Below are 15,264 nucleotides of genomic sequence, written 5' to 3' on the forward strand. Positions count from 1 at the left end.
TCCTACAAGAACTTTTAGGCAGGACTTTTAGGTATGAACATATTCCAGTATGACAAGGGGTCTCTGGAAACGGGGACCAATCTTTCATTCTAAGATGATCATTCTGGTCCTCTTGATCAATGTCCTTGTCAACGCATAGAATTCCTTCCGATCTGACAGGTGAGTGCAGTGGGGGAATTTTGTACTAGGGTTGGGATGGGGCATCTGAAGGAAAAGTCCAGGCTCTGACATCCACCCTTTGCATGACTTGAGCAAGTCATAACCTTTCATCCTCAGCCTTCTCTTCTATAACATGGGGCGATGTAATTATAGGGCTCAGAATGGGCTAGTGCCTGTCCACAGGTGAGGGGTTCTTAACACCAAGAGAGGCAAACTATACCTCAGAATCCAAAGTGTCAAGAAATACCTCATTTGTAATATGTTTGATTAAGTTCATCTGCACTTTAGTACGATGGCGTTGGGCTCTTGAATTGACTTCTCACTGGTCAGTTGGCAATTTTTACCATTTCCTTTTCCTATCCTTTAGGAATGAAATTGATTCTTTGGTTGATTGCATTTTCAGAAACAGAGTTTTGTTTTGTTTTTTTTGTTTGTCTTTTATATCACTCTTATCCAGTCTTCAGATGTGCAATGCCTGTGATTGTTTCTGCGATTAAATGGGACATCTGGAGGAAGGATGTTGAGGGAGTAGAAACATTTATTTTGTTGGTGAGGAGGGTTTCGTGAGAAGTGAGTTTTCCTGATTCCTCAGTTCTTTGGGAGGAGCTGCTGCTAATTGATATGGCAGGACCTAGGAAAAGGTTTCGTTGGGAGAAATCCCCAGCCCCTGGTCCACATCCATCTCCTTAACCATATTCAGATCTAGTTTTCACCCAGCAGACAGATTCTAGGTCTTTAAACAGCTCTACACAGTAAGCAAGAAGCAGGAATCTATCAGCATATTTTGCCAAGTGGCCAAGCATATCTCTTCCCCTTGGCAGAGTACTTGGTGAGGCTTCGCCTGAGAGCAGAGAAAGAGGTGGTGGGACTTTGATGACGAAAATAAATTTGTCTGCTTCAAAAAGTGGAATCTTATTTTTAGGTGTGAGGTCTTTATTTTCTACATCCATGAGTCTTCCTTGCTGGATGAAAACAAGTTCAGAGGGTAGTTCAGTTTTTGAAGTCCCAAGTTGGAAAATTCACTTTTGCCAACTTACTAGTCATGGTGTGAATCGTCCGGGTGATGACTAACCTCGTTGTTCATTCCATCACCATTTCCTTGAGCCTCTGGGGTTTGTATTTTGCAGGTTCTGGGGCAGCAAAGATCAAGCACTGCGCACTGTCGCCTTTGTCATGGCCCACCGATTACAACCCTGTTGTTCTGTAGCACTAGAAGTCTGGGCTTTCTGGGGTGGCAGGGAAGCTGAGAACATTCCCTAAGGGTCAGTGCAGATGCAAGTAATCGGGAGGACCACGTCCTCAACATCTGTGGTTCACCTGCTGCAAGGTCCAGTCTGCATCCTCAACATGGCTCCAGTGGCCCCACACTTACCAATGTGAGTTTAGCCCTCACAACCTCGGAAGGACTTGTGGTAAAAATAAATGAGTTAGTTCTAATTATTTCAAGTTGGCTGTTGGTTTAAGAGCCAAGACTGAGGAATGAAAACTGACCTTCTGGAACAAGGAGAAATGTCAGTGTGTTTAGACATTGCCAGAGAAATCTCAATATTTTTCTTTTGGCCCAGCCGAGTAGTAAAATCATATCATCATGCAGACATGTTTATTTACTGGTCTGCTCCATGAACTCTCACTTTTCCCTGTAACAGTGACAAGGCACTTGCTGGCCCCGGGGAAATTCATTAACCAAGGAGATGCCCTGCACTGTGGTGTTGATGGTATTTGCAGTACGTGCTTCTCTTTTTCCTCATTTGACTTTGAATCTGAGACTCGTGGGCCTTTGCTGATGTGCACAGCTAGAGAACAGGAAATAGGAACTAGAAGCAGAATCAGAAAGTGGAGGCGCAGCCAGCATTATGGTGAGTAATGGCCCAGACTTTCCTCTGAAGCCGAGTGGATGCTGCACTTGTTTCTATCAGCTCTTCCATTTCGAATACTAGCTCAAAAGAAAGCCAGCAAGGACCAATGGACAGAGAGGCGACCGACCGCGAGCACCACAGGTGAATCAGGGCCACAGCTCTCCTGGTGGAGGCAGCCCTCTTCATGGCCGGCAGGTGAAGTACCAGGGTACTTCTTAGAGCTAAAGAGAAGCCACTGTCGCATGGTGACCTTCCAAGAAAATCAATTATGTGAGGACTGGCATGACTCAAGAGCTGAGCTCACCTTACTATCTCATCCTGAGCCAGAGAGACCCAGGGAAGAGAGGAAGCAGGCTGTTGATGTAAGCAACTGTAAATCGTAGGCAAATCACCTCTCCAGATGTCTCTTCACACATTTGTTTTCTTCAAGGAGCCCTTGAGTGATGTCTGTTACCTTGCTGGGTGCCTTTCCTGGCCTGAAGGGAGAAGGCTAGCAGACCCAAGGCTCAGTTTCTATGGGACTGGAAGGAGCTTTCTGTGGGGTGACATGCCTGGGCTTCCCCTGAAGGGGATCATACATCTTGACCCCTCAGTTTCTTAGCTTGATGGGAAAGGCCTTCCCAGCTGCAGCCTTTTCTTGTGGAGAACTTGCAGCAGGGTAGGCACCACACGGTTCTCCAGGGCTCTGAAAATAGAGGTGTTCACTCGAGACTTGTGTTTCCCCCTGGGACCTCACATCCGGGCCGTTGCTATCTCTCTCCCCAGCCCTCTGTGTAGACCAGCGCCCGTGTGCTTTCGTGATTGTGGATTCGAACGGAAACACATTTTTGGTCAGAGGGATGAAAAAGGCAGCAGTTAGAGTGTCTCCCTGGGTTTCTGTTTATTCGCCTGTGCCAGGGGCGTGGAGGGACAGAGCAGTTTGTCTTGAGGGGGGATGGCAAGTCTTCCTCAGTGGGCTGGTGTGGTCAGCGCTGCTCTTCCCCTGGAACAGGGCAGGAGATCAAAGACCGGTGTGCATGGACCTCCGACCACATCTGGAGGATTTGTTCATCTGCCACGAAGCCTGAGAGCAAAAAGAATCTTAACAGTTTGGGGAAGTAATTGAACAGGCAATTCTTTGCACTCAAGAAGGAGAATATTTCAAATCTGTGCTTCTGTTGTCTTTTTTTTAATGTTGTATTTACTTTTTTGAGAGAGACAGAGAAATAGATGTGAGCAGAGGAGGGGCAGAGAGAGGGAGACACAGAATCCGAAGTAGGCTCCAGACTCTGAGCTGTCAGCACAGAGCTCGATGCAGGGCTTGAACTCACGGGCTGTGAGATCAGAACCTGAGCCAAAGTCGGATGCTTAACCAACTGAGCCACTCACATGCCCCTGTTTTTAATTAGACACATCCACTTTTGCATACATCCAAGAAGCTCATTTCTAAGGATGTTTGTTAGTAGTGGATACTTGGGCAGAGTCTGGAGTTGTTTAGTCGTACACCAGGAAAATAATTTTCATACAATGAGACCAACTTTGTTAAAATGATGAGGAGATGCATCGATGTAGGCAGGGCAAAGTGTAATGAAGAAACAGCAACCAAGGAAAGAAGTAGATGCTGTGTGAATTTGCCCACACTATTTATAGTAATTGGACAAGCATGTAGAATTCCCATAACTTTTGGCTAACACTGCAGTCAAGATTTTTTTTATCTTGTTTGGTTTAACTTACTCTTGTTCTAGTATCTTGAGCAAAGACTAATGTGCATTAGAGTTGATCCTCCAATTCAGGAATTGCTCTACCCATGCTTCATGCAGTGAGATGAATGGGTTGACTCTCAAAGTGCCCTTCATGGCTACTTGGCTGGTGGCTTGTGGCCATGTATCACAGTGGACATGATTGTCAGCGACAGTCTGAGATTCTTCACTTCTCAGCACAATCGCAAGCTAGATGGAGCCCTTGGCCTCTTCCATGTTGCTTTCTGGCCCGCTTTCCTTGCCTCCTTTTATTATCCCATTTTCATCTGAAAGTGATCACCTGGTGTCACAACACTGCACATGTCCCTCAACAGCTGCACACATCACCTCACTCCCCATCTGGTTAGTGGAATTTCCAAGTGTGTCTGCGGGTCTCCTCCTCTCCTGGACCTTCTCCTGAAAGGAGGAGCTGATTCTAACCTGATTTCCAGAAGAGACTTGAAAGGAGATTGGATTGGCCATTGGCATCAGCTCCAGATTTTCTTTTTTTTGGAATAATATTTTCAGTAAGGCTAGTTTTAGTTCAGATATCTAATCTTGTAAAGTGAGATTTTCAAATATTAGTCATATGCCTCGATCCCCCATTTTTCTATACCTTATGGCTTAAGTCCCGTAGTTTCAAGCTACTTGATGTTTTACAGAAATTTACTCTCTATATAACATGGGGCTTCACTATGCTTTGCTTAACAATTTATTGTTTTCTCTTGAGCACTTCTGAATATTCTCTCCTTTAAAGATTTTTGTTACTTTGGGAGTAGCAGTGACTTCCAAAAGCTCAGGTAGGGAGAACAAGAGCCATCATAGATTGTGTTTAACAAAGTCCTATTTACTGAAATAGCCATATATGGACGAAGTAACCACTGTTCGCTTCTCCTCTTTTGCTCTTATCAAGGCCATGTTCCCAGGGAACCCCTGCTGCTGCTAATGCCCATGGCTTTTCCTTCCAGGAGGGACTGCTGAATTGCCCATAAAATCGAAGCGTTTTTACTCCCTTTGAAGAATCTCAGACACCTCTATCTTCCCATGACTCTTCTGTTTACTCTTTCTGCCTTCTTCCCTTCTTCCTTTCCTTCCTTCCTTCCTTCCTTCCTTCCTCCCTTTGTTTCTGTTTTAGTTTTATTCAGTGTGGTTTTTAAAAATCAGGAATAGATTTTGAATTTTGTTAAAGACCTTTTTAGCATTTACAGAAGTAATCATATGATTTTTCTTGGTCCATTAATATAGTGAATTATATTAATGGGTTTCCTTTTATAATGAATAATCCTAGGCTATGCTATATAATGTTTTCTTAATAGGATGTTGGATTCTGTTTGTTAATACTTTATTTAGGATTTTTGTGGCATATTCATTAAAAGATATTGGTCTGAAGTTGCATGTGTGTGTGTGTGTGTGTGTGTGTGTGTCTTCCTCAGATTTAGATATTAATATCGTATTTGCATTATTTTTTTAATATGAAATTTATTGTCAAATTGGTTTCCACACAACACCCAGTGCTCATCCCAACAGGTGCCCTCCTCAATACCCTCACCGACCCACCCCTCCCTTCCACCCCCCATAAACCTTCAGTTTGTTCTCAGTTTTTAGGAGTCTTTTATATTTTGGCTCCCTCCCTCTCTAACCATTTTTTTTTCCTTCCCCTTCTCCATGGTCTTCTTTTAAGTTTCTCAGGATCCACCTAAGAGTGAAAACATATGGTATCTGTCTTTCTCTGTATGGCTTATTTCACTTAGCATCACACTCTCCAGTTCCATCCACGTTGCTACAAAAGGCCATATTTCATTCTTTCTCATTGCTACGTAGTATTCCATTGTGTATATAAACCACAATTTCTTTATCCATTCGTCAGTTGATGGAAACTTGCATTACTAAAAGAACTTGGAATTTTCATTTTTTTCTCCTAAGCTCTGGAGAACAAGCTACATAGCATTGGAAATATCTACTATCTTAGGATATCTGGGAGAATTCTACCAGGAAAACGTCTGGGCCTAATGTTTTCTTTTTTCTCTTTCTTTACTTCTTTCTTGGTAATTGTTCTGTTTAAGTTTTACATCTCTACTGAAGTCAATTCTGTTAACATGCATCTTCCTAGGAAATCCTCCATTATATCCAGTTTTTAAATTTAGTTTTTGAGTTGTGAAAAGTAATTGCTTGTGATTTTTAAAATAATTTCTTTCATATCAATCATATTCCCTTCATCCTTGTCAATTATTTTATATTCCTGGGCTATCTTGATTAGATTAATAAATGGTTGTTTTGTTAATTTTCCTGAAAATTTTAGGGGAGGTTGATGGGAGGATAGGTGAAATAGGCAAAGAGGATTCAGAGTACACATCACGATAGGCACTAAGTAATGTATAGCATTGTTGAATCACTATATTGTACACCTGAAACTAATATAACACTGTATGTTAATTATACTGGAATTTTACAAAAATAAAACATTAAAAAAATTTTTTTAATATTTATTTGTTTTGAGAAAGAGAGAGAGAGAGCATGAGTGGGAGAGGGGCAGAGAGGGAGACACAGAATCCAAAGCAGGATCCAGGCTCTGAGTTGTCAACACAGAGCCCAACACAGGGGCTCAAACTCACAAACCACGAGATCATGACCTGAGCCAAAGTCAGATGCTTAACCAACTGAGCCACCCAGGTGCCCCAAAACTAAAACATTTTTTTAAAAAAGAAACATTTTAATTTATTTATTCTACTCTTTTCCTGTTTTATGCTTCTGGACTTTCTGCCTTGATTATTTAATAGAGAATTGTTAACAGAATTTTTTTGTTTTATTACCACTTTCTAGTTTTATTACTTTATTATTAGAGAATATCTTCTTTCAATTTTGTGGAGGTTTCTGTGTAGTGTAATTGTTGGTCAATTGTGAATGTTCCACATGTGCATGAGAAGAAAGCATAGTCTCACTGTGCTCTATAGATTCTCTGTAATATTTACTTCCTCCCATTTGCACCATTTTCAACTGAAAGTGGTGTGGTATGTGACTCTTCATCTCCGGGTTGTAAGTTCAAGCCCCACGTTGGGTACAGAGATTACTTAAAAAAATAAAATCTTGGGGCTCCTGAGTGGCTCAGTTGGTTAAGTGTCCAACTTTGACTCAGGTCATGATCTCACGGTTCGTGGGCTCAAGCCCTGCATCAGGCTCTGTGTTGACGGCTCACAGCCTGGAGCCTGCTTTGGATTCTGTCTCTCCCTCTCTCTCTGCCCCTCCCCTGCTTTTGCTCTGTCTCTTTCTCTCTCAAAAATAAACATTAAAATAATAATAATAATAAATAAGATCTTTAAAACAAGAAAGTGGTATACTAACATCTCTTATTAATGTTCCTGTTTTTCTTTTGAAGTCTCCATAGTTTCTGTTGTCAGGGGTCGACAAACTACAGCCTGTAGATCCATTGTTTGTTCTTGTAAATAAAGCTTTATTGGAATACAGCAATGAACATTCATTTGCATACCACTTATGGCGGCTTTTCTGCTACAAAGGCAGAGTTATAAGTATTTGCAACAAGGAGTGTCTGGCCTGTGAGCCTAAAATATTTACTATCTTGGTCTTAAAGAAAGTTTGCCAGCCCCTGTACTATATGAAGGTACATGGATATTCACATTTATTGTTTTCTTGATGTGACTTACATCCTTTACCATTATAAAGTATCTTTCTTTGTCATATTTAGTATTTTTTTTGGCCAGAATTCCACCTTATTTGATGTCAAGATTATAATTCTTTCTTTCTTCATCTTTTCCAATTGACTGATACATCTCTTCCTTTTTAGGTGTTCTTTATAACTTTGTTTTAGATGTCTTATATACAGCATGAATTCTTTTTGTGATACAATTTTAAAAAGGTTTTGTTCTAATAACTGAGTTAAATTCCTTTATAAGCAGATTGGTTTGTTAAACTTTTAAGGTAGAAACAAGTTTTGTATACATTATTTGAAGACTTCTGAAGGTACTCTCTTTTGTGTAAGTAATGGTAATGTTAATCCAAAATAGGTAAAAATACCTTAGATTTTCAGTTTCATATTGGGAATCATTATCGTCACCTTCCTCTCGAGTGTATGTAATGCCAGTACCACCGATTAGCAATTTTGCTGTGATTTGAAAACAAACTTGAGAGGAGAATGCAACTGAATTATTGTGTAAATTGAGATCGTTGTTAGGGATGTTAAAAGACAGAGTTTACTTCTTGGATAACTAAAAATGAAGCCAAAGAAAATTTCCAAAAAGATTAGTTAGCCTACTCTGGCTAACTTACTCTGGCTTAGCCTACTCTGGCTTAATTCATTTTCTGCTTATACAATTTTAGTACAACCACTTACAGATTCTACTATTGGCCGAGCCCTGCTTAAGGAACTAATGACACAAAAATGATTTTTTTTTTAAATATTTTTCTTTTTAACCTTTATTTATTTTTGAGACAGAGAGAGACAGAGCATGAACAGGGGAGGTTCAGAGAGAGGGAGACACAGAATCTGAAACAGGCTTCAGGCTCTGAGCTGTCAGCACAGAGCCTGACGCGGGGCTCGAACTCAGGGACTGCGTGCGAGATCACTACCTGAGCCGAAGTCGGACACTTAACCAACTGAGCCACCCAGGCGCCCCGACACAAAAATGATTTTAAGCAGTATCTCTCGCTTCAGAATCCGTTGTCTCATTTGGACCATGAGGGATATCATTTTCATATATACATTTCTTCCCCCAGAACTGGCCATTCACCTTTCAAATAACCCGGGCTCTTTGGGATTAGCCCCCTCTTTCTTTGGATGGTTACTGAGATATATTGTTCTTTCTCTCACGCAGGGTGGCCACGGATCACAACGTGGATAATACAACAGAAATACTCAGGGAGTGGTTGAAAAATGTACAGCGGTTCTATCACTATGTGGAGTGGAGGCCTATGGAGGAACCAGAGTGAGTAGCAAGATATTTTGTGAACTATTTATCCCTACTCCCTTAAGCAGTTTTCCAGCCAGGCAGGGGTCTAATCTTGGAGGCACATATGACTTCTTGGTTGTCTCTGTACCTAGTAAGTTACAAGGACCTGCCATTTCTTCCTTTGACAGAGCTTCACATTTCTCTCTTCCTCTTTACCCTTGCAGCTACCAGCCAAGTTCAGGTTCTCCTTAGTTCACAAATAAATTGCCCCCGCATACATGGTAAAATAGTTATATTATTTATTTACATATATGTATAAATATTTTGTATTTGATGGGATCATAGTGAAAACTTGGCATAAATTATATATATACCTTGTTTTTTTACTTATATTTTCATAATCATTCCATAGTGATAATTAAGGGGTTTCTTCATTATTTTTATGACGTCTTAGTATTCATTGTACGGAGGGACATAATGATAATGAATAGTCAGTCCCCTACTGATGGACATTTAGGTTACTTCCTCCCGTAACCATAGCAATTTCTTAGTTGTTTCCACCTTCAAGGTCATTCTACATACCATACTGTCAAATCAATTTAACTAAAACCCTAATGACATGGTTTAATTTCTCTGTTAAAAGGACTCCAATGGCTCTCCAGTACCCACAGAAAGAAGTTCAGTATTTGAAATGAATATTCTCAGTTTTTGAACTGAGGTATTCTCAGACTTCTATGTTTTAAAGACTCCGTGAACTTAACACCAACAGCTGTGCATCCATATTGCCTGCTTCTTCCAAAAAGGAAACTGCTTTGTCTAGAATGTTCCTTGTATTTTCAACCTGAAGCTGTTACTTATGCAGGTTTGTTCTTCAGGAAGGCCCGTTCTGTCTTCGAAACCAAATTTTATGCCAAACCCCACCTAGCTGTTCCTAATCGTTCCAGTTACAAAAATCTACCTTTCTCTCAACACGAGTGTTGCTATTTTCTACTTCATCCTTTTTGACACGGCAATACACTTAACTAACTTTGTTAACTAACTATGTAATTTATGCACTTTTTTCTAAGTAAGTTTTGGGTCTTTTGGCAGAGCTTACAGTATACAAATACTTCATATTTTTCCCCAGTGCAATGTTCTTGGCAGGCACTAAATTAATACTTGTTGGATGAACAAATGAGTGAGTGACAACATGAATAAGTGTATTTAAAACTGACTATTGTAAATGTTCCCAAGGCCACTGCAATTCTAGCTTAAGAAATTGTAGAAGTAGAATCAATTGAGTTGCCTGAATTTTTGCCCAGGATAAGTCATTTGTTGAAAGCCAAATTTGTATAATAACAATAATAATAATAATAATAATAAATGTCATTCCAGAACAAGTTTTTGGGTTTTGTTCCTTTCGAGATAATAGTTTTACTATATATGTATACACATATATATCTCAAATCCCAGCATATGGTCCACATATCAAGCAAAAGTTAACAATGAAATTTGAACACTATAAAAGATTTTGAATGCTTTTTTGGAATTTGGCCTGATTAGAGTGGCTGAAAAGACTATGTACCTACCTTGTACCCTGGTCATTTTCTCTGTACCCAGGTTTTGACTAAATATATTGTATGCCAAGGTCAATGGGAAAAATATTAGTGAAGGCATTTGGGGGCAATATATTGAGAAAAACAGGACTTCCACCGGTTTTCACTGAAGCAATAATTGCAAAGACATCTTAGAGCATTCCTGTGCATACATAGGTTTATTAATCTTATTTCCATAATTACATTCTCATTGTTTTTGTGGTTTTTCATTGTCTAACACAAATGTACTGCCAGCACAGCTACAAGAACTTGAAATGATGGCCAGATTGGGGCTACTGTGACAGTATCAATCCCCATACCAGTTGGAAGCCTTCAGAAGTGTTCTTGAGGGGGTGCCAACCCACTTGCTGATGTGGCCTGACTGTTTTGTGGATGTTGATAGAGATTCCAATGACATTATATCTGCTCCACATTCTCACTCTACCTGGGATAGATCAATGTGTTAGGCTCTATGAAATTCTTTACTGATACTTGACCAAGTAAATGTAACCTTTGTTTTTTTCTGGGAAACTCATATTTTATGCCGCCAGGTTTTTAAATTTATTTGATGGCAGAATATATTTGAAAAGTGCTTAGGAACATGAGCTCTGCGGTTATGCCTGGATTCAAATTCTGACGGTGCCCCTTATTAACTATGTAGCGGTTATGCCTGGATTCAAATTCTGACGGTGCCCCTTATTAACTATGTAGCATTAGGCAAATGACTTAGCCAGTCTATACCAATTTCCTCATCTGTGAATTGGAGAGAATGGTGGTACTAACCTTGTAAGGATTCAGTGGGTTCTTCTTAGAACCCACTGAAATATTTCATATAAGGATTCTTTTTTTTCTTTTTCTTTTTTCTTTTATTTGAGAGAGAGAGAGAGAGAGAGAGAGAGAGAGAGAGAGTACGTACAAGGGAGAGGGGCAGAGGGAGAAAGAGAAGGAGAAAATCCCAAGCAGGCTCCGCACTTAGTGCAGAGCTCACCGCGGGCCTCTATCCCACAACCTTGGGATCATGACCTGAGCCGAAATCAAGAGTCAGACGCCCAACTGACTGAGCCACCCAGGTGCCCCTCATATGAGGATTCTTGTGCATGGTAAGCCACCAGTTACTTAATCCCTCCTTCTCTATCTGTAATATGAGGAAGATGATAACAAAAATAGCATCTACCCCCTAGAGCTGATGGAAGTTGAAATGAGTTAGTGCATATAAACATTTAGGACAGAGCCTGGAATATACAGGCACTCAATAATTATAACCTATTATTATTGCTGTTATTATTATTATTATTATTATTTTAGATCTTACCCTGATGAAATTGGACCAAAGCATTGGCCAGGCTCCCGGTTTGCCCATGTGATGAAACTGCGGCAGGCAGCCCTTCGAACTGCGAGGGAACAATGGTCAGACTACATTCTGGTAAAAACAGATGTTTGATTTCTTGACAAATGTTATGTAGAATGTGTCCAAATCAATTGCTCACAATCTAGCACTGTGGAAGCAATTAAAACCATCTTTTGTTTAGGAACCACCTCCCCCACTTTTTAATAAAGGCACAAGGGATAACCTGGGGAACTTAATTTTGGGGTACCTGGATTTTATCTCAGACCCATCCCTGACATGCTTTTTCAGTGAGGAGGCACATAAGCTCCTGGATTATTAAAAATATTAAAAATTCTGAATCCTTTTAGTTCATAGGGAATGATCTGGGTAAAGAAATAGAAGTCTTTCTTTTTCTTTTTTTTTAACGTTTATTTATTTTGGAGAGAGAGAGAGCATATGTGAGGCGGAGCAGGGGTAGAGAGGGAGACAGAGGGTCTGAAGCGGGCTCTGCACTGACAGCAGAGAGCCCGATGGGGGGCTCGAACTCACAAACCCGAGATCATGACCTGAGCCAAAGTCAGACATGTAACTGACTGAGCCGTACAGGGGCCCCAAGAAATATAAACATTTTTTTATAATGTGTATTCAGTTTTGAGAGACAGACACAGCAAGAGCAGGGGAGGGCCAGAGAGAGAGAGGGAGACACAGAATCCAAAGCAGGCCCCAGGCGCTGAGCTGTCAGGACAGAGCCTGATGCAAGACTCTCAAACCACGAACCATGAGATCATGACCTGAGCCAAAGTCGGACTCTGAAACAATTGAGCCAAAGAAATTTAAAGATTCTTAATTTTGTAGAAAATGTTTCAGATATAAGAAATTAATTCTATAAAAAAGAAAAGAGTCAAATTAACAGCTCTGAAACTCTTGCTCCTGAGTGATTTGGGGGAATGGAATCCCTTCTTTTTTTTTTTTTTTTTTAATACAAAGGATTATTGCCTACAACAAACAGCACATCCACCAGCATGCCTGTGGCATCACACAAGTGATGTATGGGCTTAGATGGATGTTCTGCATACAGTGGTTTTGTGTTGCAGCTGAGGAACTCAGAGCTCAGGGAACCCAAATGCTTCTATAGCAAGCAGTAAGCAAACCTGCTCTTTCTCTGGGAAGATATGTTACCTCATCCCTAAAGGCTACCAGTTGCACAAACAACCCTGAGAAATGTCCCAGTTAAAGAAGCGGTCAGGGCACGGCAGGGTAATGGTGTCTCTTGCTTGACTTCCGGGTTGCTCCCAATTATTCTGGGTTCTCATGAAGAATTTCTCTCCATGAAAAGGTTCCATCACTTTTCTTAGAACTTTCTTAGAGTGGTCCAGAAAAATACTGGACTTGATGCTTAGGAACCCATGTTATATTCTGTCCTTATCCTCCAGGAACCTATCTTAATTGGAAGAGAGGACAGCTTCCTAGGCAGCAAGGAGCTGGAGGCCCATTTCCCTTCTGAAAATTGACAGGGGCTTTTTTCTTCACAAGTTTATGGGAATCAAGTTCTTCATCTGTAGCGCCCCAAATCCATTTAGTTCTTTTGGTGAACGTTTTACAGTACAACACTAGAAATAACACCAAAAAAGCAAAGACAATATTGTTTCATTAGACTTGTCAATATCTGTTCTCTATTACTGAACTCTAATTCCTAAAAGGAATACTTTTCACCTAGGTCCACCCCCAACCCATAACCACAACAAAAACCATCCCAATAATTTATCACATGCAACCTTTCAAGACAAATAATTTCATATAAGTCTTCAAGTTGATGATATTTAATATTGTAAAGCTGTTTAAATGTCGTTAAAGCACACAAATGATGAATCACATTTTCTTGGTAAACAGATCGACTATCATAAGAATGAAAGCTTCTGATTATTTGTATGTGTGTGTGGTAAAATATACATAACATAAAATCTATCATTTTAGTTATTTTTAAGTGTACAGTTCAGTGAGATTATTTATTTTATATAATAAGCTCTATGGTTAAACTATCCCTGTAAATGAATCAGTGTTAACATGGGCTTCTTCTGAGAGTGGGAAACAGCTTCGTGGGTTGATATAATGTACTTTCAGCAAAAATTCTACTTGTAACATTAAAATGGCATTGATGGATCTGTTTGGGGCCATTTTGGCATGATTAAGACAACCTAAATAAGTCTGTTCATTTGTACCTAGGCTAGGCACTGTATGAGTGCATGGGGATGAATCTTTAAGAGCTCTTGGGAGCTGTTAGTGGTTAATAACCACTAACCAAGGTGTAGGCTGGGTGCTTGTTGTACCCAGTATGGTAACCCCAATTTATCGCTTAGTGCCTTAGGCAGAGCTAGACATGAGGGAGTTAGTCTAAATGTATGTGCCTGAATGAATACCATCCAGCTTCAACAGGTTTCAATAAAGAAGAGCATAGATAACTGGTTCTGTGTCTCATGAGCAAGTTTCTGTGATCCCTCAGAAGTGTCGGGTTTGTCTTGAACCCGTTACTAAAAAGTACTTTTTCGCCTGACGTCTTCTTCTTCTTTTCCTAGTTCATCGATGTTGACAACTTCCTAACTAATCCACAGACCCTCAATCTAATGATTGCAGAAAACAAAACCATTGTGGCACCCATGCTGGAGTCTCGGGGTCTGTACTCTAATTTCTGGTGCGGAATCACACCTCAGGCAAGTCTTTGGCTAATGAGTTAATAAGACATTGAGTTTTAAGAAGGCAGCCATGCTGTCAACCATAGCCCTATTCACCCTTGTCTCATTTCCTCCCTTAAAACATGTGTGTCACTGTTATGGGAACAAACATGTTCAGGAAAGGAGGTGAATCCAGGTCCAAAACATAATAATTAATACATAATTTTGTATTAATGGGTTATGAAGAAAATATTCTAACGAGCTTAGCCTTAGATGCTTTAAATTAACCAATAAAGTGTACTGGTATTTATACTTTTTGCCTCCCTGATTATGGGATTTTTTTTTTTTAATTAGGGATTTTGGCATTGTTAAAAGTAATGTAAGAACACTGTAGAAAAATTGCAAAATGGAAAAAAGTAAAAAAAAAAATTATGTGAATTCCCACCACTCTAACATCATGGATAACAGCTCACATGTTTTTAATAACGGTATCACCAAGTTACTTAACCTTTCTCTTAGTTTCAGAAATATTTAAGTTGTTCACAACTTTCAACTACTATAATGACCATGATGATTACTGTACATTTTTCTGTGTTTAATATTATTGCCTTAGGACAGCTTCCTAAAAGTAGAATTACTGAGTCAAAGAGTAATAATAAATATGTTGATGACCTTTGATACATGTTGCCAAATATATTTCCAAAGACATCTTAATAATCAGAACTGCTGTGTGGCTTGTTTTTACAAAATTTAAGGGAAAAACAAAATTTTAAAGTTTCATCATCTCTCTTTTCCTTTGTAAAATCTTCAAAGTCTAGAATGTCTGGCTGGTTACATTTTTTTATTCTTTAGTTAATAAATTAGATAAAGAGATAAACTAATGGAGATAGTATGTATCAGTATGGAATAAAGATGTGCTAAGGGGGGAAAAATGTATGTTCAATGTGTTCTCATGTTAAAAGGGCTAAAGTCTGAGTCCTTCGTTTATATTTGGTTTGGTTTTAGATACAGAATGAGTCCAATGTTGTGCTGAGAAATGTTTAATAACTACCTCTCTGCT

General features: G+C 39.7%; 1 protein-coding gene across 2 annotated transcripts in view; it reads left to right on the forward strand.

The window, feature by feature from the left end:
* The window catches only part of COLGALT2 (collagen beta(1-O)galactosyltransferase 2), a 116,875-nt gene that overhangs the window by 62,539 nt on the left and 39,072 nt on the right, over positions 1–15,264 (forward strand). For both annotated transcript variants that reach the window (XM_060643732.3, XM_060643731.3), the window contains exons 2-4: positions 8,560–8,670; positions 11,514–11,631; positions 14,109–14,243. In XM_060643732.3, the coding sequence (XP_060499715.1) occupies positions 8,560–8,670; positions 11,514–11,631; positions 14,109–14,243 (364 nt within the window). The remainder of the gene's footprint in view (positions 1–8,559; positions 8,671–11,513; positions 11,632–14,108; positions 14,244–15,264) is intronic.

This window comes from Panthera onca, chromosome F1 (assembly GCF_046562875.1).
Source record: "Panthera onca isolate mPanOnc1 chromosome F1, mPanOnc1 haplotype 2, whole genome shotgun sequence".
NCBI lineage: Eukaryota > Metazoa > Chordata > Mammalia > Carnivora > Felidae > Panthera > Panthera onca.